The sequence below is a fragment of the Moschus berezovskii genome, chromosome 10, assembly GCF_049115385.1.
Source record: "Moschus berezovskii isolate FMDL1 chromosome 10, NW_MosBer_1.0, whole genome shotgun sequence".
In the NCBI taxonomy this organism is placed as follows: Eukaryota; Metazoa; Chordata; class Mammalia; order Artiodactyla; family Moschidae; genus Moschus; species Moschus berezovskii.
Genome location: NC_142469.1, coordinates 27,943,056 through 27,970,870, shown reverse-complemented (window position 1 = coordinate 27,970,870; position 27,815 = coordinate 27,943,056). Strand labels below are relative to the sequence as shown.

Below are 27,815 nucleotides of genomic sequence, written 5' to 3'. Positions count from 1 at the left end.
GGAAATAGAAGGGTCATTTTTCTACCATTCAAACTGGAAGATGTTATTTCCAGTTTAGGAACAAAAATATTATGTTTATATGATGGCAGACTTTGCATTTATGTAAAAGGGGAAAATGAGGTCATTGACTTGTCGGAAAAACTAAGGACTTGCTTTAAAAAAAAAAATCTCACCAGCCAAAATTCTCTAAATAAAGGATATTTTTTAAAGCATAACACAAACATATCTCAGTTCATTTCAGTAGATACTCAGAGTGCCTACAAGTTTGCCTGTGTTTGACATGATTTTGTGTCAGGCATAGAAGTGAAAGTTCCAATGACATGTTCTCTATGGTCTCCCAACGCTCTGGTAGGTCTGTGACTGCCCACTTGTCATCCTCATTTTTCTTTATGTAGTGATCTACATGACCTGATTTTTAACTATGTGCCTGAAAGTTCCAGGAAAACGGGACAAAATTGACAGGAGAAAATTCTATAAAGTGTATCTTTTTTTTTTTTTTATGGGGACCATTTTAAAAGTCTTTATTGAATTTGTTACAGTATTGTTTCTGTTTTATGCTTCTGTTTTGTTATTTTGGCTACAAGGCATGTGGGAATTTAGCTCCCTTACCAGGGATCAAACCCACACTTTGTGCTTAGGAAGGTGAAGTCTTAAACACTGAACCTCCAGGGAAGACCCTATAAAATATGTGTGTGTGTGTGTGTGTGTGTGTGTGTGTGTATTTTAAGGTCTGTTCTCTCTGAAAGGAGAGTTTCTTCATTCACACTTCCTGTAGTTGGAAAATTCTGTTGAAATCTCAGGATTGGAAAAACAATATCCTAGACACAGCTTACTGTCAATTCTAGATCAAATCTTCTTTCTTCTTTGTGAGTTGCTGAAACTAGGAAAGTTAATTGCCTGACCTAGAGTTTTTTAGCTATGACTAAAACTTCTCTTCCTATCCAATACCGTTTTAGAATATGGAGCCAAAAAGGTATGGTGTGGTTTACTCATTAAATGATTATATACTTCAGTTACATAAACTGGTGTCCTAAACAGTGAGGTCAACATATGTAACTTTATTGTATTTTCATTCATTACAGTATAATATTTAAGTAACTCCTTTGAAATCAGAGGACTCACTACAAGAAAAATGGAAAATGTATAGAGGCTAGAAAACTAATAGAATTAATAATTACATATTATTAATGCAAAGGATGTGGAAAGAGAGAACCAAACTTATTAATATGCTTGAACAAATTATTAAAACATGGTTTTTATGCTATAGTTCTACTACTTTAAAGATTTGTTTCCTGGCAAAGAGAGAGTCAAGCCAAGAGGAATGTCACAAAAAGGAACATTAGTTCCCAGTTTCGTTCAGTTCAGTCACTCAGTTGTGTCCGACTCTTTGCAACTCCATGAACTGCAGCACGCGAGGCCTCCCTGTCCATCACCAACCTCTGGAGTTCACTCAAACCCATCTCCATCAAGTCGGTGATGCCATCCAACCATCTCCTCCTCTGTCGTCCCCTTCTCCTCCCGCCTTCAATCTTTCCCAGCATCAGGGTCTTTTCCAAAGAGTCAGTTCTTCGCATCAGGTGGCCAAAGAATTGGAGCTTCAGCTTCAGCATCAGTCCTTCCAGTGAATATTCAGGACTGATAATTCTTATCTTTGTACTGTCCTGTCCACTCTATTTCTCCCTCTCATGAGTCTCAGACCTTCTTGTTAGGCAGTTGGTTTACTTCCCCAATCCTCAACTCCCCTACCTTCATCATTAGCCCATGGCTTTTCTCTTTCATCATGACATATGTTGAGCTATTTGTGTTTAGATTGGCCCCAGACCTCTTTCCTGTGAATAAGAAACCCCGATTGCACGTGACCTGGTCACCTGGGCTCTACCTCATCTCCTCTCTTGCTGGTCAGCTAGCTGTAGATGCAAATGGTGTATAATACAGGTTAGCCCTTTATATTAGTGTTTAGAAGGAGTTCACATCTCACAGTAATGTGGAAGGGGACTGCTCTAAGTGTCACAAAATCAGGGTCTTTGTCCTGCTTCTACTACTAAGTAGCTGTCCAAGCTTAAAAAAAATCATTCTTCTTCTGCTCAAAGGGAAACATATTTATTTTTTAACTTCACTTTTCACTTGAAGATGTGAAATAAAATAATTTCTTGAAAAAAGTCAAAATGTAGGAAAATTGCAAAGACTAATTAACCGTACCCATCGTTTGATTTTTTTTTAATTAAGGATAATATTGAAGTCCCATTTGGCCTCCAACCTACTCCCATTACCCTCACCCCTTCCTTAAGGCAGTTATTGACCTGAAATAAAATTTCTTAAAATATCCATCATACAGCATTAGATGAGATGAAAAGTAAGTTATGGTGAGGTAGTTGTTATTATTTCCAAGGGATGATATGGAGAGGGAGGTGGGAGGGGGGTTCAAGATGGGGAACACATGTACACCCAGGGCAGATTCATGTCAATGTATGGCAAAACCAATACAATATTGTAAAGTAATTAGCCTCCATAAAATAAATAAATTTTTTGAAAAATTAAAAAAAAGGAATTCTTTATTCCTCAAGTGTATGGTTCATTTTTTTGCCCAAATAGCCCTGTTTTCTCACATAGTATCGTAGAATATTAGTACACTGTATCTGCAGTTTTTCAAAGAATACTGCCAGTGCTTCGTTTTGGAATTCTAAAAATCGAGTTATAATAGCTATCAAGGTACCGCCATTTGGAAGAATATTACCTATCTTCGTAGGCACTTTTGATTTCTGGAAACTATAGCCATCTCTGCTAAATGCTGTGCATCGGTGATTTGTTCACAGTGACAACAGAGCTGTTCAGCTGTATGTGGATAGTCCCCTTGTATTTTCCCTGGCATCAGGCATTGTGTCATGTCTTTCATAAAATAAATATGAATCAATGATAAATATGGAATGAGCATCTGAATTTTACTTTTTAGTATACATACTGTTTGTTTCAGGGTTGTATTGCTGTGTCACAAAGTACTACCAACTTAGCTGATTAAGACAACATCTATTTATTAGCTCACAGTCCTGATGGTCAGATTTCTGGCACGGTGTGGTTGGGTCTTTATTTAGGGTATCAGAAAGCCTAAATCGTGGGACTGGCCAGACTGAGTACTCCTCCAGGGACCTACAGAAAAATCTGCTCCCAAGGTGACTCTTGTTGGCAGAATTCAGTTCTTTGCGATTGTAGGACTGAGGTCCCCGTTTCCATGCTGGTTGTCAGATGGAGACTGCTCTCAGTTGCTGGACGTAACTGTTATTCCTTGCCACTTGGTGTCCTCTAAATTCACAGGAGTGCTTGGAGTCCTTCTCAATCCTTGAGCCTCTGACTTCTCCTTCTTTGATCAGCTGGAGAAATTCTCTAAAGAAATCTTAAGAGTATGGACCCACCCGGATAACCTTCCTGTCTGCAAGCCAGCTGTACTTTCCAGTGTCATTTACCTAGAGTACAGTCCATGCACAGTGCTAGGGCTGATTCAGGATGTGAACATCAGGGAGGTGGGAAATCTTGGGACCATCTTAGAAATCTGTATACCACACTAATTTTCACTCCTCAGGAGGAGTGAGACTAAAAATAGAGCTTTAAATATTGTCTGCAGTAAGCAAAATGAATTCACGAGATTATCATTGCAGAGAAAAATCAAATAGTTGCACAATGAAAAATGTCATGCATGTTAGCAGTGATAGGATATTATATATAAAACAAACACCTCAAAACTCTTACTTTTGGAAGTGGATGACTAGAGGAAGTTGGAAATCTACCTTTCTCTTCTAACCTCAGTTAAAAAGTTTTTTACTTTAATCATAAATTGGTGTTCAATCAGAAGGCCCCTGACTTTCCACTGGGTCCTTCCTAACCTATAGACTGTCTCATCCTAGTTTTATTTCTAAGTTAAACCAGAATGAAGCCCAAGGTGATTAAACCACCTTATTCACCTGATGTGATCTTATAATAATCTGTGATTCTTCCTTGAACGTAGTGGCTCTGAAGCTGTCAGTTGGTTCTCTCATTATTTCTTAAGTCTTTTGCCATCATTAAAACCTTTTGTCCCCAGGTTAACGCTAAGAATTCAAATGGCATGTCTGTTAGGAACAGGTACTGCAAGTCCTAGAACTGGGCATTGACTCTGGTACTATACTTTTCCAGGGACTTTTCCCATAATTTGTGGTTCCTTTTGTCTGTTCCTTGGCCTTGTCATTTTCAGAAGACCCCCAAAATTATATTCATTGACCACATAGCACCTGAGTGTTCTCTGGCCCAGATTTTTTGCTATAATGTTTTTCCCAGCATTGGGTTGGCTAGTGCCAAATCATGCCTAAACTAACTTTCCCTTTTCTCCTTACTCACATGCTATAGCTCCTTGTTTCCTTCTTTTTTTTTCCTATGAGCAATGCAGAATTCCAAACTTCAAGAGTTTATAATCTAATAGGACAAACATATAGGAAAGTGAAAAATTATATGACAATATGATAAGTATTATGTTACAGAAAAGCAGCAAGGGCCTGTTGGATTAGAGACATTCCAGCTCAGTCCGAATGTTGGTCAGGAAATATTTCCAAGAGGAGGTAACACTTGCATGGTCTGTGATAAGCAATTAGGAACTGGCCTAGTGGGGAAGAGGAGCTGGGTCGTTGGAGGGAGGCCTAAATGAATCCTTTAAAGATGATCCAGAGTTGGAAACGAGATCGTCCTCAAGCTGAACTAGTTGAGCAAATGCCAGGAGGAAAGGATGGGACCAAAAATGGGAGATAAAGCTAACAGATCAGATATTCTGCAGAAGCGGAAGCAAATTGAACCTTGAAAATGAGTCCAAGGATGGGAACAAAGCAGGGTCCCAAGACTGTCACCAGGCATGAGAGTGAGAAATAAAACTGTTTCTAGCCTGAAGAGTGCCAGCATTTAAGGGCTAAATACGCAGAAATAGGAGATGGTGAAGGAGACCAGGAAGTGGTCCGAGAGTGACCGCGTGAGGACAAACTGGGCTTGAAGACAGAGATACTGGGGCCTTATTCACTGATGAATAGTGAATAATGGGAGGAGGTTTCTAGGTGGAGGGCTTACAGCTGAAAGTCTCTATTTTGTCTTCCGAGGGAAAAATGATGTGTGAGTCTGATGAGAGTGTGGAGCAGTGGGGGTAGGGGATGGGGGACAGCGAAGTAGCTCTGTGTTCAATCTCAGAGTAATCAACAGGAGGTCCTCGCGGGTGTCATGCTGAATTGTGAGGACCTGGCTGACGGTGGGGAGGCTGTGAAGTTTTAGTGGATCTAACACGCTTGGTTGAGCTCCTGTCTCAAACAGCACTCTGCGGCAGGGCTTGAGGGAAAGACGAGGCAGATGGATTGATTTAAATTTGGTGGTTTTCTGCAAGGGTGTGACGGAAAGAGCAAAAAGGCTAGGGAGTTAAGAATGGTTGGCAGAACAGATAAAATCTAGCTGAATAAAGAAGGACTTTCAATCAGCGTAGACTGCTAATTTAGAGGAAAAAAAATAAAAGTAGGGACCAAAAGACAAAAGATATTAATGAAGTCAAAGGGTAGTTATACGAGAAGAGGCGATATTTGAAGTATGAAATGGATTATTAGATCCTCATATCACAGGCTCTGACATTTCAGATAGATTCAAAGAACCAGACCAGGCTTCCCTGGTGGCTCAGTGGTAAAGAGTCTGCCTACCACTTCAGGAGATACAGGCTCGATCCCTGGTCCGAGAGGATTCCACATGCCGTGGAGCAGCTTGTCCCGAGGATCACAAATACTCAACCTGTGCTCTAGAGCCCAAGAACCACAACTGCGAACTCATGTGCTGCAACTACTGAAGCCCGTGTGCCCTAGACCCCAGATTCTGCAACACGAGAAGCTGTCATAGTGAGAAGCCTGCATACTGCAAGTAGACGGTAGCCTCCGTTTGCCCCAACTGGCGAAAAACCCACACAGCAACAAAGACCCAGTACAGCTAAAAATAAATAAATAAATAGTAAAATTTTTAAAATAATAATAAATAAACTGGAAAAAAAGAACTGGACCAAACAAAAAAAAAATAAAATAAAATATAGGAACATGTTTGATGAGGGAAGACTTTGTATACTTAAATGTACGAAATCTGACAGAAAAATCAACTTGTTTTACTATAAATACATGAAAAACAATGACAAAAGTGAGAGATGAGAAATTAAGAAACTAATTTCTGCAATTATGATAAGCAAAGGGATAAAAGAGCTTCCCTGGTGGCTCAGGTGGTAAAGAATCTGCCTGCAACTCAGGAGACCTGGTTTCAATCCCTGGGTCGGGAAGATCCCCTTGAGGAAGGCATGGCAACCCACTCCAGGATTCTTGCCTGGAGAATCCCAAGGACAGAGGAGCCTGGTGAGCTACAGTCCATGGAGTCACAAAGAGCCGGACACGACTGAATCGACTGAGCACGCACACATGCACACAAAGGAATAAAGATCCTTCATCTGTAAAGATGGTATCTAAGTTGGTATTTCCCCAGCAGCTGTGGATAATTGTAGCTTCTTTTTGCACATCCATCACCAGTTTTTTCTGCTCCTCAACAATTAGAGCAGCAGTCAGGCTGTACCCTCTCTCTGCTTAATGCGCCTCCTGTCTCTGATTAAAAGGCCTGGGGAGCCCAGCAAAGGGTTTTGGAGCCTGGGTGGGGTGGAGGGCAGCCTGGCTCAGGTGTGAGCCAAGCAGGTGGATGGGAGGATCTGGTAGGAGAATGGTCCATCACCGGGTGTCAGAGCCCCAGTGGGGCCATCTGTGGGGGAGGGCTGCCCACTTCAGAGACTGGCGCCTTGGCAAAGGAAATGGGGTGTGTACGCAGGGAGGGGACAGGATTGATTTCATACAAGAAGGCTGATCAAGTAAGGAAATGTATGAAGCATTTTAAGAGTGCGGTTTCTTACTCTAGGAGAAGGTTGTCACAAATGGGAAAACCAAGGGGGAGAACATGAAGATGAATCCTGTGGTGGTGCTGAAATTGGAGGTATTAGTGTGAATTTATGGTTTGCAGTGTATAGACAGATGAATGTATAGTTATAGAAATATATATGTGTGTGTGTACATGCTTCATATTAGATTGCTTTAGTCATGGCTGACTCTTTTTGACCCAATGGACTGTAGCCCGCCATTCTTGTCCATGGGATTCTCCAGGCAAGAACGCTGGAGTGCGTTGTCATGCCCTCTTCCAGGAGATCTTCCCCAAGCAGGGATCGAACCTGTGTCTCTTACATCTCTTGCATCTGTGTCTCTTACATCTCTTTACCATTAGTGTCACCTGGGAAAGATGTAAGAAGTATGTATGTACACACATATATTCTCTAATTCTGTCTATTGAGTTGGCTTGGCAGCAGTGACACCCCAGTAACAAGGAGTACACTCAGCACTCAGATCTAAATGCTGTTCTCTGCCAGAAAAGGAATCAGAACTCTTTAGAAAAATTGCTGATTCCAGGGCTGGGCCAGGATAAGCAAGAGATGAGCTTGAAACATCCTGTCCCACAAAATAAGGAAGTGCTCAAAGGATAATGGGGATGTGTCGAAAGGACATTGAAACTAGCTTGAAGAGGCTCCCACTGGCCAATTCTGGGACATTTTAAGCATTAAACAATGTTTGCAACAGATTAGAACCTATTTAATGAAATGATAAACACAAGTCCACAGTGATATGAATAAATTTAAAGTTGAGTGGAGGAACAGGGTTTTTTCAGTTTTGAAGAATCTTCCCATAAAACAATTGTTCATTACAAAGAGAAAAAAGATCACATTAATCAAATGATCAAAGTGAACATTGTCAATAATGGGACAGAGCAGGAATGGTGCCACCTGAAAGGACGCAAGGAGAAGCAGCTAGAATCACTTCTGGGGAATTCTTATATAAGATGGATAGTCTGAATGGGATCATGAGGAAACACCAGTCAAACCGACATCATAGAACAGTTTACAAAAACACTTGTAACTTCAAAAGCATTAAGGTCATGGGAAGTCAAGGAAAGACTGAGGAAATGTTTCAGACTGAAGAGGACCAAGGAACATGACAACTAAAATACAGTGAACTCTTTTGTTATGAAGGAAGTATAGTGAAATGTGAATGATGTCTGAAGATTTCATGATAGCAATGTATCAGTATTAATTTTCTGATTGTAATTATAATTATGTAGCAGAATATTTTGGAGAAGGAAATGGCAACCCACTCCAGTGTTCTTGCCTAGAGAATCCCGTCTACAGAGGAGCCTGGTGGGCTGCTGTCCATGGGGTTGCACAGAGTTGGACGCGACTAAAGCAACTTATCATGCGTGCATTCATTGGAGAAGGAACTGGCAACCTACTCCAGTGTTCATGCCTGGAGAATCCCAGGGAAGGAGGAGCTTGGTGGGCTGCTGTCTATGGGGTCGCACAGAGTTGGACACAACTGAAGCGACTTAGCAGCAGCAGCAGCAGCAGAATATTTTTGTTTGTAATGCACTCAATTATTTGGTAATGATGAGTGATCGTGTTGGCTACTTAGCTTGCAAATACTCAGGAAAAAAACAAATTTTTTTCATATATTTAGAAGACTTCTTTTAAGCATTTTCTGAAGGAGAGAATAATATTAAAATAGTTTGCATCTGCTAATCCCAAACTCCCAATCTTTCCCTCCCCTAACCCATCCCTCTTGACAACCACAAGTCTGTTCTGTCTGTGAGTCTGGTTCTGTTTTGTAGATATGTTCATTTGTGTCATATTTTAGGTTCCACTTGTAAGTGATACCGTATAGTACTTGTCTTTCTCTCTCTGACTTAATTTTGTTTAGTATGATAATCTCTAGGTCCATCCATTGAATAGTACAAATGGCATTATTTCATTCTTTTTTAAGTGGTCATGTATGGATGTGAGAGTTGGACTGTGAAGAAGGCTGATGGCCAAAAAATTGATGCTTTTGAACTGTGGTGCTGGAGAATACTCTTGAGAGTCCCTTGTACTGCAAGGAGATCCAACCAGTCCATTCTAAGGGAGATCAATCCTGGGTGTTCATGGGAAGGGCTGATGCTGAAGCTGAAACTCCAATACTTTGGCCACCTCATGCGACAAGTTGACTCACTGGAAAAGACTCTGATGCTGGGAAGGATTGAGGGCAGGAGGAGAAGGGGACGACAGAGAATGAGATGGCTGGATGGCATCACGGACTCGATGGATATGAGTTTGAGTGAACTCCGGGAGTTGGTAATGGACAGGGAGGCCTGGCACGCTGTGATTCATGGAGTCGCAAAGAGTCGGACACGACTGAGCGACTGAACTGAACTGAATATTTTATTGTGTGTGTATTGTGTGTGTATGCTCAGTTGTGTCTGACTTTTTGCAACCCCTTGGACTATAGCCCACCAGGCTCCTCGGTTGATGGGGTTTTCCAGGCAGGAATACGAGAGTAGATTGCCGTTTCCTCCTCCAGGGGATCTTCCCAATCCAGGGATTGAACCCATGTCTTTCGTGTCTGCATTGGCAGATGGATTTTTACCACTGCACTACCTGGGAAGTCCGTGTGTGTGTGTCAGTGGACATTTAGGTTGTCTCCATATCTTGGCTCTTGTGACTAGTGCTGTTGCTGTTGTATCTTTTCAAATTATAGTTTTGTTTTGATATATGCCCGGGAGTTGAATTGCTGGACCATGTGATATTTTTATGTTTAGCTTTCTGAGGAACCTCTATACTGTTTTCCATAGTGACTGCACCAATTTCTATTCCCATCAACAGTATAGGAGGGATCCCTTTTCTCCATGCCCTCTCCCACATTTGTTATTTGTAGACTTTATAATGATGGCCATTCTGACTTGTGTGAGTTGGTACCTCATTGTAGTTTTAATTTGCATTTCTCTAATAATTAATGATGATGAGCATCTTTTCATGTGCCTATATTTTCTTGTTCCAAGCTTTCTTAACATTGTCCTCCTTTGATTTCCTATGGCTTCAGAAACACTGATTGTCTTAGATTTTTTTCTCAAGGACTCTTCTTAGTCATCCTAATCCAGGAGAGATATAATTTGTAATACTTCCTCCTTGACCTTCTCTTCTTTCTCTTTTATTCCTTTCAACTCCAGGTATATGCTTCTTAACTCTGCATCTTTATCCTAGGTCTCTCCAGATAGGAGACTTCATTTTACCTGAATTAGCTGGTAAAGAATCTGCTTGCAATACAGGAGACCCTGGTTTGATTCCGGGGTCAGGAAGATCCCCTGGAGAAGGGATAGGCTACCCACTCCAGTATAATGGGGCTTCGCTGGTGACTCAAATGATAAAGAATCTGCCTGAAATGTGGGAGACCTGGGTTCAATCCCTGGGTTGGGAAGATCCCCTGTCAAAGGGCATGGCAACCCCCTCCTATATTCTTGCCTGGAGAATCCCCATGGACAGAGGAGCCTGACTGGCTTCAGTTCATAGGGTTGCGAAAAGTCGGGCATGACTAAGCACAGTACAACACAGCTTTTGTGGGAACTTTTTTTTTCTCATTAGCCCAGACCTGCTGGAGTAACTCAACTTTAAGTTAGCTACTGGGGCTCACTAATACAAATTCAAATTTTGTGAAAATTACAGAGTCTAAATTTCTTCAGCTTCTGTAGGAGAGCATTTTTATTGAAAATTGTAGAATGATTGCTTCCTCCTCTGGGTCAGGAACAGTCATGAATTCATTTCCATAAGAAAATATATGTCTGGTTACCACAGGAAGTTACATGTTAGAAAATGAACTCTATTTTGATATGAAATTAATTTCATTAGAGATGTTATGTGAGACAACATGAAGTAAGAAATCTTATCTATCAGATCTGTTTGAGAGTGGAATATATACAGTATCAGAGGTTATGAGAAAAGTTTGAAGTGCGTATCTGAGAAAATGATCCACATTTTTAAATTGTCTCAGTTCTAACATGAAATATACACAATAGTATGAATATTTTAATTGGCATGGTTAATATGCTTTGAATCAAGTTTAAGTATTTTAAACAAATTGATGAATTAAGAACTTGTACCAAGAAAATATGTTTGTTGTAATCCCATTCATTTAAAAAGATCATTGATAGAGAATTTTCTTATCTGAACTTTTCATTTTATGAATGTATATGTATGTTGAGATTAATGTTTCATGTCCAGTTTTTATACCAGGAAGCATGAGTTTTGCTGATACACTTTTGGATATCTTATTAAATTTCTCATCAAGGAGACATTCCAGGAAGTGTTACAAATTATTCTATCAAAATGCTAGACTTTGGTGGGACATTACAGATTCTTCATTTTTTGAGCTTTCTCCAAAGTAAGCACTTTTGCATAAATGAATCTGCTACGTGCAAGAGATTACAAGTGTCCAGATGGCTCTTTCACTGAAGTTGCGCTCATATGTTTGTACAATAAACTTGGACATTTAACTAATTCAAATTTTAATATATTCGTTGTCCCTCTCGTTGAAGACAAAGATGCTGTTTTCTGAGACCAGTGTTACTTGGAAAATCTTGGCTATCTAACAGGTTCCCAAGAAACATAATGTGCATTGCCAGCAACATCTTAGATAATTCAACAGCATTGCCTTCTTTAAAAAGTCCAAATATATTTCCTATAAATGTGACAGTTATTTATTGAGACCTTGTTGATTGCATATTTGGATATGACAGGGTTCCAAAAGAAATATATAATTTATAATAAGCGTATAATCATTCTGGAGAAGGAAAATAACTTCGTATGAAACAGCAAAAATAAACAGGAAAGGATGTAATTTAGTGCCAACTTGGTAAATTAATATTTTTGTTGAATCAGATGGTCATCAGTCATCTGCCTGTGGTACTTACTATCATAATATAATTTTGGATTACTTAAGTCAGTATAGGTCTGGGTTTGCTTCATGTTTTCTGAACTTAAAAACTTATTTTTTTTTTAATTTGGAAGGTTTATTTTTTTCGGCACTTTGAAGTCAGCACATATTGTTGGACACGTACTATGTGCCAACACACTTATAAACATTGGGCTTATTAAATATGAGCAAAACAGAATCTCTGTACTTAAGGAACTTGCTGCTTTGTGTGTATATGTGTCCTGGAGGTGGCGGGGGGGCGTGTGCAGTGGCAGGGAGGAGGCTGATGGCCAACATATAAGAAAATAAGTAAGGGAACTTCAGAGACATAAAAGTATTAGAGTGGAGGTGCTTGGACTGCTGTTGTTGGAAAAGTCCTGTCTGAGGAACTCAAGTTTGAGTTGACGCCTGAGTGATGAGAGGGCTTAGGCACCTAGTTAGATTTACAGTTTGGAGCCCCAGGGAGTGGTCTTGGTGGAAGACAGACATCTGCAAATCTTCACTGTGGACGCGACACTGAAAGCCAAGTCAGTCACAGTTGGGATTTTGAAGAGGGTGAGAGTTGAGAGCTGACCTTTGTCTTTATCAGATGTTTGTCAGCAGTGACTTTGGGAAGAGCTGTTTTTGTGGAGAAGTGAGGAGGAAGAGCCTAATTAACAGTGAAAAGAGACTGGGAGGCAAGGATATGAAGGCAGTAAGAATATACACGTCTTTGTAGGGTTTTGCTCTGAAGGAAACAGAGTAGAAGGATGGTGGCCTTAAACAGTTGTTAAGATTGTGCATTTGTTGTGTGTGCTTCTCTGCATTTGAGTTGGATACTACAGCAAAACTTACAGGTGAAGTTAATATTGCCAAAGTCTTGACCCCCCTGTCCACCGGTGCCGAATGAAAATGCCGAAACAGAGTTTGGGGGAAATAGAGAAATGGCTTTATCTTTTCTTGGCAAAGTGGAATGCACAGTAGACTAGCACCTTTAGGACTGTGCTCCCCATTCCTGGGAACAGAGAGAGGTTATATCCCGGGGCTTGTAGTCTGTGGATAGGTGATAAGGCTCAAAGCAGTGAAGATCTTGTATTTTGTTTTTCCTTTTGCGAAGTTTCAAAATGGCCACAGCTGAGATCATGCAGCTCAGCAACTGGGTCTGGTGTCCCTGAAGTTATCAGCCCGTGACCTTCTTTCTGAAATGCTATCAGAATGGTGCAAAGAGTGAAGGGGGAGAAGAATGCCAGGTGCAGAGTGTAATCTATATGGAGTCAGAGAGTAATTATTAATAGCTTTGTGAAGGACAAGTCTAGCTACAAGTGTTTGTTAGTAGTAACAGCTAAAGAATAACCAAGATTGTTTAACTCTTGCAGGCCTGTTTGACTGGTATATGCTAAAGACTGTTCACTGTTTTTGCTGCAATATTAAGACATCCGCACATTTTTTACTTTAAAGTTCCTTGTTAAGCTTTCATAGGAATTGGGAAGCTGTAGGAGAGCACTGTTAAAGACAGAGTTGAAACTGAGAGTGAAGAACAGAGTTACAAACAGCTGAGGCCACAAAGCAAAGAATCAAGTGAAACGGAGCTCTGGTAGCAGAGTTTGCAGCAAGGGGTTTATTGCAGGAAGCCAAACAGAGGAGTGGGGGATAGGCTTGGCTTTTGAGTTGGGTGTTTTTAAAGGGGAAGAACAGAGGCTGGGGTCAGTCATCATCTTACATTTAACAACATTCCTCAGTCATGGTTTCGAGTGTCAGGATGCTTCTGGTTTGGATTCTCTGGCCAGGTGGTCCGTGGCTTGGGGGTCTGTTAGCTCATCTTGCCTTAGAGAAACAATCCAAGGTTGTGTGTTAGTAATGTTATCTATAATAGCAATGATGTTATCTTTAATACATCAACGATGATATCAACAACAGCAATTTTAGTGCTTTAAAAATGTTAACAACAGTAATTTTAGCATCTGACTTGAATTGATTGAGGATTGAGGGGACAAGAAAGAATAAAGTTTTGGATAGAGGGATTAATCATAAGCTAGGTTTGGGGGGGACTCAGTTTCAGGGTTTCACAGGTAATTTTCACATTAAAGGACTGCTCAGCATGTGTTTGTCACTTCAGCGCATTCCTATAGATGGTCCTGTCTTCACACTGTGAATATGTAATAATGGAATATACAGTGAAAATGCCTGTGTACATATGCTTCATGCTGTTTTTCAAAGTGCTTTTACATGTATTATCTTATTTAATGAAGACTGTAAATTATTCTGTGGGAGAAATGATAATGCTATTTAAACTATGTATGAAAATTGGGAATGTTAAATTAAAAATACTTAAGAATATGTGTTATAAGAATTAACCTGCCTTTATTGTAGATGTCAATATATTATTTAATATGATAACTAATAATATTGCAAGTAATAACCTTACTTATAAGATTCCTGTCCCTTATTTAAGGAAATAATTTTAGTAGCATTATTGATAAAGATGGAAATATATTTTATGGCTTTGATAAAAATTATAGGTAAAAATAGAGATATAGTAAATGGATTTAAAAACTTTAAAAAATGTTCCTGAGAGTTTGACAAGTCTGAAGCAAATTAAAATTACTCTTTTTTTCTTTCCTGTCAGAGGTCTCTTTATTAGTATCCATGATCGAGGACATATTTCTTCCGTTCTTAATGCATGGCCAGAAGATGTCATCAAGGTAAGTTAGTTACCACATTTTTTCCATTGTGGCACATTTGTTCTTTTTCCTGTCCCATAACATACTGACCCTTTTCACAATACTAGGTAGTGGTAGCAGTCTCAATACATCCGATTTTTATATCTTTGCATAGTGGATTAATTTTATCCTGATACCATTTAGATTCTAAGTCTCCCCTTTATTTCTGTCGTTTTTTTTTAGTATTTCTATATTTATTGTAAGTGATGATAAATGTTGAAAAAATGTTGGAAGTAGTATCTGAATTTCTTTAAGCAAACTCCTATTTCTTCTGTGATTGATCATCTGCTTAGAAGAATCAATGTGGGCCAAAAAACATCTGTTAATTCATTTCCTTTATCATGGTAACCTCAAGTATCTCATGGTACTTCCTCTGGGAGAGAGGAAGTTAGTGAAAACAGAATAATGTTGTATCTGACATTTGGTAGCTTTCTGAGTGAGACACTTTACCTAGATTAACTCATGTATTTAGTATCATGGTAATTCCATGAGGAAAGGAAGGCCCAGGTGGATTACACAGTAGTATGTGGTGGTGGTGGGAACTGAATGCTGGTGTCTCAGCTGCGTCCTCCAAAACAGCCTAACATATTGACCCTTTGTAATGAGACGTGGAAGATTTGACAAAGATCAGCTTTATGGAATATGCAGAAATAATTTTCACCCTCCTCTTCAATGTATTTACTTTTAAGGCAGTTCTTTAAGAGCTGCATAACATAGGTGAATAGAAAACTAAGTGAAAAGATTGCAAAAATTTTTGTATATATTCTGCATTATTATGTGGTAGAAAAAGCAAACACTCAGGTCTTTGTTTTTTGACATTAACCAGATAAATCACTCAAGGCTAATTATTTCAGTTCTCTGATCTTCAGAGGGAGAGAAGAGGGATACAAAATGAGAGGGATAGACTGAATATACTCCAAATCCCCCCTTACTTCTAAAATGCTCTGCTTCTGTACATTAGTCCTTATGATAATAATTGTATTAATACCTACAGTTTTTTTGAGAATTTGTAATGTAACAGGTACCGTGATAAGTTCTTGCATATCATGATTTCATTGTATTGAATCATCAGTTTAGTTCAGTCTCTCAGTCGTGTCTGACTCTTTGCAACCCCATGGACTGCAGCATGCCAGGCCTCCCTGTCCATCACCAACTCCCGGAGCTTACTCAAACTCATGTCCATTGAGTCAGTGATGCCATCCAACCATCTCATCCTCTGTTGTCGCCTTCGCCTCCCACCTCAATCTTTCCCAACATCAGAGTCTTTTCAAATGAGTCAGTTCTTCACATCATGTGGCCAAAGTATTGGAGTTTTAGCTTCAACATCAGTCCTTCCAATGAACACCCAGGACTGATCTCCTTTAGAATGGACTGACTGGATCTTCTTGCAGTCCAAGGGACTCTCAAGAGTCTTCTCCAGCACCACAGTTCAAAAACATCAATTCTTCAGTGCTCAGCTTTCTTTACAGTCCAGCTCTCACATCCATACATTACTAACTGGAAAAACCATAGCCTTGACTAGACGGACCTTTGTTGGCAAAGTAATGTTTCTGGTTTTTAATATGCTGTCTAGGTTCGTCATAACTTTTCTTCCAAGAATTAAGCATCTTAATTTCATGGCCTTCCATCACCAGTCACATCCACAACTGGGTGTTGTTTTTGCTTTGGCTCCGTCTCTTCATTCTTTCTGGAGTTATTTCTCCATTGATCCCCAGTAGCATATTGGGCACCTACTGACCTGGAGAGTTCATCCTTCAGTGTCCTATGTTTTTGCCTTTTCATACCGTTCATGGGGTTCTCCAGTAAGAGTACTGCAGTGGTTTGCCATTCCCTTCTCTAGTGTTGGATCATGGATTTATTCAGTTGACTAATGCTTGTTGATCGTTTTCTGTGCCAAGTGCTGTACTATGTGTTGGTGTATGGTGGTGAGCAAAACACAGTTGGTTCCTAATTTCATGCATCTACTCTGCCCAGTACCTTTTTTTATTCCCATTTTTATATGTAAGAAACAGAAGCTTTAATTCATCAGTTTATCCAAAGTTAAATAACTGACATTTTATTCTAGGCTCAATGGATATGATGGGTGTAGTAGTTTGTAGAAAATCTAATAAATTTTGTCTCACAAAATTGGTTTTGCTTAAATTCATGTAATGGCCATGAATTACAGAATAAAGATGATAGATCCATTAATTTCAACAAAGACAACACATTACTTTGAATTAAAATCTCCACATGATTAAAATGCATGCTTTTTAGATATAAAAATAAACTAAAATTAGAAATAAAGTAAAACTTAGATTAGAAATAAACTAAAAAAAAAACAACATTATCTAGTAATACTCTACTGTCAGTTAAAAGTAGCAATAGACTGTGCTTGGTAGAACAGTATTGTGAAATCAGGAGGATACATAAACTAAGATCAGAGCACTGGGGACTCCATCATTTATGTTTTCTGACAGCTTAGTATTTCATTGCATAAATATTTAACTTCAGAAGTAGAGAGTAGAAACTATGCCCCAGGATTTGCAAACATCTATTAATATATTTTTCTTTTTATTCAAGGCTATTGTGGTGACTGATGGAGAACGTATTCTTGGCTTGGGAGACCTTGGCTGTAATGGAATGGGTATCCCCGTGGGTAAACTGGCTCTGTATACAGCTTGTGGAGGGATGAACCCTCAACAGTGTTTGCCTGTCATGCTGGATGTGGGAACAGAAAATGAGGTAAACGCTTTAAGTCTGTAACAGCTATGCACCTTAAAAAGTAGTACCATTCCTGCATTTTGAGATTATTTTAGGAACCTCATGAAATTCATTTTTTTTCTCTTTGATTTTTCCTCTCTCCTCAAACCCATCCTTCAGCTATTTATAAGAAAAATTAATTCATTCTCTTTTCCTTTTCTTTTCTTCTTTTCTATAATGTGAATAATGTTTTACCAGCTTCTTTAGTGTTTTATTATCCTTTAGTAAGCACTCACCCCATTATTCTGTAGAGTGTATGATTTACTTTAGGGTATCATAGTTACTTTTTAAAAATTACTATTTTTATACTAGGCAGAAATTTATTAAGTATAGTCTGTCTGATATCTTGTTCTAAAAGTCTGCAGTAGATTATTTGGAGTTTAGCATTTCTCTTTACTCCTTTGACAGAATCTTAAAGTTATATATTAAGTAGTACATAATTTTGCTAATCTGTAACTGGTAATACTTGGATTAGTTGTGGGTGATAGATGAGCTTGCCAAGTGGTGTTAGTGGTAAAGAACCCACCTGCCAGTGCAGGAGACATAAGAGACATGGGATCAATCCCAGGGTCAGGAAGAGACCCTAAACGAGGGCATGGCAACCTACTCCAGTATTCTTGCCTAGAGAATCCCATGGACAGAGGAGTCTGGCGGGCTATGGTCCATAGGGTCACAAAGAGTCAGACATGACTGAAACGAGTAAGCACACACACATGGGTAATAGATACTAGAAATTAAAGGTAGAATTTTCTGAAATAGAGATGCAAAATAATGGTCAATTAAGATAGACTTTCTAAAAGTTGCATGCAAATATCAAACCTAGGCCTAGAATGTCATCATCAAATGAGATCTTTATCATGTTAAGGTGTGTTCTCTCTGTACCCACTGTGTTGACAGTTTTTACCATTAATGGATGTTGAATTTTGTTAAAAGGCTTTTTGGCCTCTGTTGAGATGATTATATGATTTTTTTATTGTTTAATTGGTTAATGTGGTATCTCACATTGATGTGTTACATCACGTTAATTTGCTGATATTGAACCATACTTGCCTTCTTGGGATAAATCCCGCTTGATTATGGTGTTTGATTCTTTTGATGTATTGTTGAATTTGTTTTGCTAATATTTAGTTTAGGCTTTTTGTTTCTATGTTCATTGGTGACATTAGCTATTAATTTTCTTTTTTTGTGTGGAAATCCTTCTCTTATTTTTTATATCAAGGTGATAGTGTCTTTTAGAATAAGCTTGGAAGGATTACTTTCTCTTCTAGTTTTTGGAATAGTTTGAGATGGATAGGTGTTAACTCTTCTTTAAATGTCTTATAGAGTTTTCCTGTGAAGCCTTATGGTTCTGTACTTTCATTTCTTGAGATTTATTATTATTATTATCACTGATTCAATTTCATTTCTTGTAATAAGTAGTTCGTATTTTGTATTTTTTCCTGATTCAGTTTTTGTGAGATGTGAATTTCTAAGAATTTATTCATTTCTAATAGGTTGTCCATTTTATTGGCATATGATTGTTATAGTAATCTTTTATGATCCTTTGTGTTTATGTGGTGTTTCTTTTTTAACTTTTCATCTCTTATTTATGATTTTATATATTTGGGCCCTTTTTCTTTTTTCCTTGATAAATCTGACTAAAGATTTATTAATTTTGTTTATCTTTACAAAGAACCAGCTCTTAGTTTCATTGGTGTTTTCTGTTTTTTTAGTCTCTATTTCATTTATTTTTGCTCTGATCTTTACGATTTTTTCCTTCTTTGGATTTTGTTTTGTCTTTTTGTAGTTCTTGAGGTGTAAGCTTAGATAGTTTTAGATTTTTCTTGTTTCCCGTGGTGGACATATATTGTTATCAACTTCCTTCTTAGAAATGTTTTTACCAAGTACCTTAGGGTTTTGTTTTTATTGATGTATAGTTGATTTACTATATATTATGTAAGTTTCAAGTGTACAGCATAGTAATTCACAATTTCAAAGTCTTTAAAGGTTATATTCCATTTATAGTTATTATTATATAAAATATTGGCTATATTCCCTGTGATATACAATATATCCTTGTAGCTTATTTATTTTATACATAGTAGTTTGACCTCTTAATCTCCTATGCCTCTATTGTCCTTTACACCATCTCTCTCCCATACTGATAATCACTAGTTTGTTCTCTGTACCTGTGTCTGTTTTTTTTATATTATGTTCACTAGTTTATTTTGAGATTCCACATATAAATGATATCTTACAGTATTTGTCTTTCTCTGTCAAACTTATTTCACTTTCACTTTAGCGTAATACCCTGCAAGTTCATCCATGTTGTTATAAAAAGCAAAGGTTCATTCCTTTTTATGGCTGAGTAGTATTCCATTGTGTGTGTGTGTGTGTGTGTGTGTGCACACACCACATCTTCTTTATCCATTCATCTCTTGTGGATACTTAGGTAGCTTCCAAACCTTGGCAATCATAAATAATGCTATGAACATTGAGGTGCATCTATCTTTTCAGCTAAATGTTTTCGTTTTCTTTGGGTATATAACCAGAGTGTAATTGTGTGGCCATATGGTAATTCTGTTTTTAGTATTTTGAGAAACCTTCATACTATTTTCCACAGGGGCTACACCAGTTTACTTTCCCACCAGTGGTGTATGAAGGTTCCCTTTTCTGCACATCCTGCCAACATTTGTAATTTGTGGTCTTTTTGATGATAGCCATTCTGAGAGGTGTGAGGTGATATCACATTATGGCTTTAATTTGCATTTCTCTGATGGTTAGTGAGGTTAAATATCTTTTCATGTGTCTGTTGGCCATCTGTATGTCTTCTTTGGAAAAATGTCTATTCAGTTCTGTCCATTTTTTAATCAGGTTATTTGTTTTTTTAATATAAGTTGCCTCTGTATTTTGAATATTAACCCCTTATTGATATCGTTTGCAAATGTTTCCTCCCATTCAGCAGGTCATCTTCTTGCTTTGTTGATGCTTTTCTTTCCTGAGCAAAAGCTGAGTTTAATTAGATCTGATTTGTTTATCTTTGCTTTTGTTTCTTTTGCTTTTGGAGACAGACTCAAAAACATTGTTATGATTTGTGTCAGAGTGTTCCACCTATTTTTTCTTCTGGGATTTTTATAGTTTCTAGTCTTACATTTATGTCTTGAATCCATTTTGATTTTATTTTTGTGTGTGATGTTGTGTGTGATGTTAGAGAATGTTCTAATGTCATTCTTTTACATGTAGCTGTTCAGTTTTCCCAGTACCACTTATTGAATAGATTGTCTTTTTTCCATTTCATATTCTTGCCTCCTCTGTCATAGATTAATTGACCGTAAGTGTGTGGGGTTTATTTCTGAGCTCTGTGTTCTATTCAGTTGATTTATGCATCTGTTTTTGTGCTAGTATCATGCTGTTTCAATTATTATAGTTTTTAATGTAGTCTGAAGTCAGGGATCCTGATTGCTCTAGCTCTGTTCTTCCTCAAGATTGTTTTGGCTGTTGGAGTTCTTTTGTGTTTACATAGAAAATTTTAAATTATTTGTTCTAGGTCTGTGAAAAATGTCCATGGTATTTTGATAGGGATTGCACTAAATCTATTCAGTGCCTTGGGTAGAATGGTCATTTTAACAACATTAATTTTTCTAATCCACGTTATATATTTCCATCAGTTTATGTCATCTTCAGTTCCTTTTATCAGTCTTACAGCTTTCTGTCTTTTAACTCCTTCAGTTCAGTTCAGTTCAGTTCAGTCGCTCAGTTGTGTCCAACTCTTTGCGACCCCGTGAATCACAGCACGCCAGGCCTCCCTGTCCATCACCAGCTCCCGGAGTTTACTCAAACTCATGTCCATCGAGTTGGAGATGCCATCCATCCATCTCATTCTCCGTCGTCCCCGTCTCCTCCTGCCCCCAATCACTCCCAGCATCAGAGTCTTTTCCAGTGAGTCACTCGTCGCATGAGGTGGCCAAAGTATTGGAGATTCAGTTTTAGCATCAGTCCTTCCAGTGAACACCCAGGATTGATCTCCTCTAGAATGGACTGGTTGCAGTCCAAGGGACTCTCAAGAGTCTTCTCCAGCACCACAGTTCAAAAGCATCAATTCTTCAGTGGTCAGCTTTCTTCACAGTCCAACTCTCACATCCATACATGACCATGGGAAAAACCATAGCCTTGACTAGACAGACCTTTGTTGGCAAAGTAATGTCTCTGCTTTTTAATATGCTATCTAGGTTGGTCATAACTTTCCTTCCAAGGAGCAAGCGTGTTTTAATTTCCTGGCTGCAATCAGCATCCGCAGTGATCTTGGAGCCCCCCAAAATAAAGTCTGACACTGTTTCCACTGTTTCCCCATCTATTTCCCATGAAGTGATGGGACCAGATGCCATGATCTTAGTTTTCTGAATGTTGAGCTTCAAGCCAACCTTTTCACTCTCCTCTTTCACTTTCATCAAGAGGCTTTTGAGTTCCTCTTCACTCTCTGCCATAAGGGTAGTGTCATCTGCATATCTGAGGTTATTGATATTTCTCCCGGCAATCTTGATTCCAGCTTGTGCTTCTTCCGGCCCAGCGTTCCTCATGATGTACTCTGCATATAAGTTCAATAAGCAGGGTGACAATATGCAACCTTGACGTACTCCTTTTCCTATTTGGAACCAGTCTGTTGTTCCATGTCCAGTTCTAACTGTTGCTTCCTGACCTGCATACAGGTTTCTCAAGAGGCAGGTCAGGTGGTCTGGGATTCCCATCTCTTTCAGAAGGTTCCACAGTTTATTGTGATCCACACAGTCAAAAGCTTTGGCATAGTCAGTGAAGCATAAATATATGTTTTTCTGGAACTCTCTTGCTTTCTCCTTAGACAGGTTTATTCCTAGGTGTTTTATTATTTTTGATGTGATGGTAAATGGGATTGTTTCCTTAATTTCTTTTTCTGATCTTTTGTTGTTAGTATATGAGAATGCAAGATATTTCTGTGTGTTAATTTTGTATCCTGCAACTTTACTGAATTCTTTGGTGAGCTCTAGGAATTTTCTGATAGCACTTTTAGAATTTTTTGTATATGTGCTAAGTTGCTCAGTGTGTCCAACTCTCTGTGACCCCATGGACTGTAGCCTGCCAGGCTCCTCTGTCCATGGTATTCTTCAGGTAAGAATACTGGAATGGGTTGCCATTCCTTTCTCCAGGGGATCTTCCCAACCCAGGGATTGAACTTGTGCCTCTTACATCTCCTGCATTGGCAGTCAGGTTTTTTACCATTAGTGCCACCTAGGAAGTCTCATTGCTATGCATATTATCATTTAATCTACAAACAGCGACAGTTCTATTCTTTCCAATTTGAATTCCTTTTATTTTTTGTATAATTGCCATGGCTAGGACTTGCAAAACTGTGTTGAATAAAAGTGGTGAGAGTGGGTATCCTTGTCTTGTTCCCGGTCTTAGAGGGAATATTTTCTGCTTTTCACCATTGAGAATGATGTTGACTGAGTTTGTCACATATGGCCTTTATTATATTGAGGTAAGCTCCCTGTATGGCCACTTTCTGGAGAATTTTTATCATAAATGAGTATTCAATTCTGTCAAAAGCTTTTTCTGCATCTATTGACGTTATTATATAGTTTTTATTTTGCAGTTTGGTAATGTGGTGTATCACACTGATTGATTTGTAGAAATTGAATCTTTGTATTCCAGGGATAAATCCCACTTGATTATGGTGTGTGATCCTCCTAATGTATTGTTGGTTTCAGATTGCTAGTATTTTGTTGAGGAGTTTCGCGTCTGTGTTCATCAGTGCTATTGACCTGTAATTACTTTTTTTGTGCGATATCTTTGTCTGATTTTGGTGTCAAACTGAAGCTGGCCTTGTAGGAGTTCGGAAGTGTTCCTTCCTCTGCAGTTTTTTGGTATAGTTTGTAGAGAAATGATATAAACCTTTTCTGAATGTTTGGTAGAATTTACTTTTGAAGTCATCTGGCCCTAGACTTTTGTTTGTTGGGAGATTTTAAAATTACTCATTCAATTTCATTACTGATATTAGGTCTGTTCACATTTCCTGTTTCTTCCAAATTCAGTCTTGGGATAGTGTACATTTCTAGAAATTTATTCATTTCTTCTCAGTTGTTCATTTTATTTGTTTATTGTAGTCTGTTATGATCTTTTGTATTTCTGTGGTGTCTGTCATAACTTCTTTTTTTTTAAAGTGAAATTAATTTTAATAATATATTTTATATAACCCACAAAACCAAAATATTACTATTTCAATATGAAGACAATATAAAGAAAGTTATTCATAAAATATTTTACATTCCATTTTTGTACTAAGGTTGAAATCAGGTGTGTATTTACACTTCAGTTCAGTCACTCAGTCGTGTCCGACTCTTTGCTACCTCATGAACTGCAGCATGCTAGCCTCCCTCTCCATTACCAACTCCCAGTTCACCCAAACTCATGTCCATTGAGTTGGTGATGCCATCCAACCATCTCATTCTCTGTCGTCCCCTTCTCCTCCTGCCCTCAATCTTTCCCAGCATCAGGGTCTTTTCAGAAACTCTCAATTTGAGCATTAAATTTTGAAATAAAAATTTAAAAATACTTGATTATTAAGGTTTTATGAAACTTTCACTTGAAAAAAGTATATTCACATTTACCCAAGTTGTTCCAACATGCTTAAAATTTCCCAGTAATTGAATTATCAGTTTTTAAATTTGTTTTATTTTTTTCATTTTGTTTGCTTTAGTTCTTTTGTTTTAATTCAGGAGTTTTATTTATTTATTTAAAATTTATTTATTTAAATTGGAGGCTAATTGCTTTACATTATTGTATTGGTTTTGCCATACATTGACATGAATCTGCCCTGGGTGTACATATGTTCCCCATCTCGAATCCCCCTCCCACCTCCCTCCCCATCCCATCCCTCTGGTTCATTCCAGTACACCAGCCCAGAGCATCCTGTATCATGCATCAAACTTGGGCTGGCGATTCATTTCACATATGATATACATGTTTCAATGCCATTCTCCCAAATCATCCCACCCTCGCCCTCTCCCACAGAGTCCAAAAGACTGTTCTATACATCTGTGTCTCTTTTGCTGTCTCGTATACAGGGTTATCATTGTCATCTTTCTAAATTCCATATATATGCGTTAGTATACTGTATTGGTGTTTTTCTTTCTGGCTGACTTCACTCTGTATAATAGGCTCCAGTTTCATCCACCTCATTAGAACTGATTCAAATGCATTCTTTTTGATGGCTGAAAAATACTCCATTGTGTATATGTACCAAAGCTTTCTTATCCATTCGTCTGCAGATGGACATCTAGGTTGCTTCCATGTCCTGGCTATTATAAACAGTGCTGCGATGAACATTGGAGAACATGTGTCTCTTTCAATTCTGGTTTCCTCGGTGTGTATGCCCAGGAGTGCGAATCCTGGGTCGTATGGCAGTTCTATTTCCAGTTTTTTAAGGAATCTCCACACTGTTCTCCATAGTGGCTGTACTAGTTTGCACTCCCACCAACAGTGTAAGAAGGTTCCCTTTTCTCCACACCCTCTCCAGCATTTATTGCTTGTAGACGTTTGGAGAGCAGCCATTCTGACTGGTGTGAAATGTTACCTCATTCTTTTTCATATCTGACCTTATTGACTTGGGCCTTCTGGATTTTCTTTCTTGATGAGTCTGGCTAAAGATTTATCAATTTTATTTACCTTTACAGAGACCCAGCTCTTAATTTCATAGATCTTTTTTTAAAGTTTCTGTTTTATTTATTTCTGCTCTGACCTATATGATTTCTTTCCTGCTGCTAACCTTCGGATGTTTTGTCCTTTTTCTAGCTCCTTTGGTATAAGGTTAGGTTGTTTGAGAGTTGTCTTAGTTCCTGAGGGAAGCTGGCATCAGTATAAACATCCGTCTAAGAACTGCTTTTGCTGCATCCCATAAATTTTTGGATCATTTTGTTTTTATTTTCATTTATCTCCAGGCATTTTTTGATGTCTTCTTTGATTTCTTCAGTGATCCATTAGTTGTTTAGTAGCATATATTTTAGCCTCCATGTGTTTGCTTTTTTTGCATTTTTTCTTGTAGTTGATTTCTGTTCTCATAGCATTGGGGTTAGAAAATATGCTTGATATGATTTCAATTTTCTTAAATTTACTGTGGCTTGTTTTGTGGTCTAACATGTGATCTGTCCTGAGAATGTTCCATGTGCACTTGAAAAGAAATATGCATTATGCTGGTTTTGGATGGAATGTTTCATAAATCTATTAAGTACATCTGGTCTAATGTGTTGTTTAAGGGCAATGTTTCCTTATTGCTTTTCTGTGTAAATGATCTGTCTATTGTTGTAAGTGGGATGTTAAAGTGCCTTACTATTATTACTGTTGCTTTCTCCCTTTATGTTGTTAATACTTGTTTTATGTATTTAAGTACCACATGTTGTTGTTCAGTTGCAACTCTTTGCAACCCCATGGACTGCAGCATGCCAGGCTTCCCTGTCCTTCACTATCTCCTAGGGTTTGCTCAAATTCATGTATTTGAGCCATCTCATCCACTGCCATCCGCTTCTCCTTTTGCCTTCAATCTTTCCTAGCATCAGGATCTTTTCCAATGAGTTGGCTCTTTGCATCAGGTGGCCAAATTTGTTGTTAGAGCTTCAGCTTTAGCATCAGTCTTTCCAATGAATATTCAGGATTGATTTCCTTTAGGATTGTCAGGTTTGATCTCCTTGCAAGTCCAGGGGACTCTCAAGAGTCTTCTTTAGCACCACAATTCGAAAGCATCAATTTTTTCTCACTCACTCTCCTTTATGGTTCAGCTCTCACATCTGTACATGACTACTGGAAAAATCATAGCTTTGACTATATGGACGTTTGTTAGCAAAGTGATGTCTCTGCTTTTTAATGTGCTATCTAGGTTTGTCATAGCTTTTCTTCCAAGGAACAAGCATCTTTTAATTTCATGGCTGCAGTCACTGCCTGCAGTCATTTCGGAGCCCAAGAAAAGAAAATCTGTCACTACTCCCACTTTTCTCCCTTCTATTTGCCATGAAGTAATGGGACAGGACACCATGATCTTAGGTTTTTAATGTTGTTTCAAGTCAGCTTTACACGCCCCTCTTTCAGCCTCATCAAGAGACTCTTTAATTCCTCTTCACCTTCTGCCTTTAGAGTGGTGTCATCCACATGTCTGTGGTTGTTGGTATTTCTCCCGACAGTCTTGATTCCAACTTGTGATTCCTCCAGTACAGCATTTTGCATGATGTACTCTGCATATAAGTTAAATAAGCAGGTGACAATATACAATCTTATTGTACTCTCTTCCCAATTTTGAACCAGTCTGTTGTTCCATGTCTGGTTCTTACTGTTGCCTGTTGACCCTGATGCAGGTTTCTTAGGAAGCAGATAAGGCAGTCTGTTATTCCCATCTCTTTAAGAGTTTTCCATAGTTTGTGGTGATCCACACAGTCAAAGGCTTTATTGTAGTCAGTGAAGCAGAAGATGTTTTTCTGGAATTCCTTTACTTTCTCTATGATCCAACAGATGTTGGCACTTTTATATCTGGTTATGTAGGAGATGTCCTAGGGGACCAGCAGCAGTCTTCTCTCTGGTCACCAGATCTGTATGTTGTAAGGGTATGCCCTGTGTGGACTGGGTGCATCCTTCTGTTTGGACAGGGTCAGCTCCTGTGGGCATGCTGGTAGGCAGGGCTGGTTCCTGCACTGGTTGACTGTGAGGCTGTGCCTCGTGAGGTGGCTCTGGGCCTACCGGACAGGAGGGTAGGCTTCCTATGCATTTGGCTGCTTGACACAGGGTTGCACTGGACTGCTGCCAGCCTACTGGTGGGTGAGACTGGGTCTCTACATTGCTGGCTGTGCAGCTGGGGAACCTGTGACTAATGTCGGCCTGCTGGAGTATGGGGCTTTGACCTTGGTGTTAATAAGCTAGCAGGAAGAGACCAAAATGGAGCTTCGCCAGAGCCAGTGTTAATACAGTAGAATGAGCTCTCCCAAGTGGCGCTGCCAGCACTTGTTTCCCTGAGGGCAGTTCCAGTTGCTTCCTGCATATTTAGGTGGCTCTCTAAGATTAACAAGTGTGTTGGACCCAGCCCCCTTTCAAACTACTGCCTCTGGACAGGAAATTGGAGTGTGTGAGAACTTTGCTTATACTTTTTAAGAGCCAATTCTGTTTTCTACTGCCCTCCAGCTCTCCCAACTAGAAGACCTACTGGTTTTCAAAGCCTGATATTCTGGGGACTCCTCTTCTCAGTGCAGAACTCCTGGGCTGGGGCTCAGACCCCTTGCTCCTTGGGAAGAACCTGTGAACGTGATGTTCCTCCTGTTTTTGGTGGCTGACATAGGGGTATGGGTCCTGACTATCCTGTCTCTGCCCCTCATCTGTCTCATTGTGCTTCTTCCTGTCTTTTTCTTTGTAGAAAATCTTTTCTGTAAGACTTCAGGTCTTTCTTCTAGATACTTGTTCTGTAAAGAGTTGTCATTTTGGTGTGTCTGTGGGGGTGAGTTTAGGGTCTTCTTATTCCCCTATCTTGGACACATATTTACACTATTCTCTTTATCCCTGC

At 38.9% G+C, this 27,815-nt stretch overlaps 1 protein-coding gene across 1 annotated transcript in view; it reads left to right on the top strand.

Moving 5' to 3' along the window:
- The window catches only part of ME1 (malic enzyme 1), a 218,091-nt gene that overhangs the window by 86,562 nt on the left and 103,714 nt on the right, over positions 1-27,815 (top strand). Inside the window, exons 4-5 of the mRNA XM_055433822.2 lie at positions 14,434-14,509; positions 17,090-17,251. Of these exons, the coding sequence (XP_055289797.1) occupies positions 14,434-14,509; positions 17,090-17,251 (238 nt within the window). The remainder of the gene's footprint in view (positions 1-14,433; positions 14,510-17,089; positions 17,252-27,815) is intronic.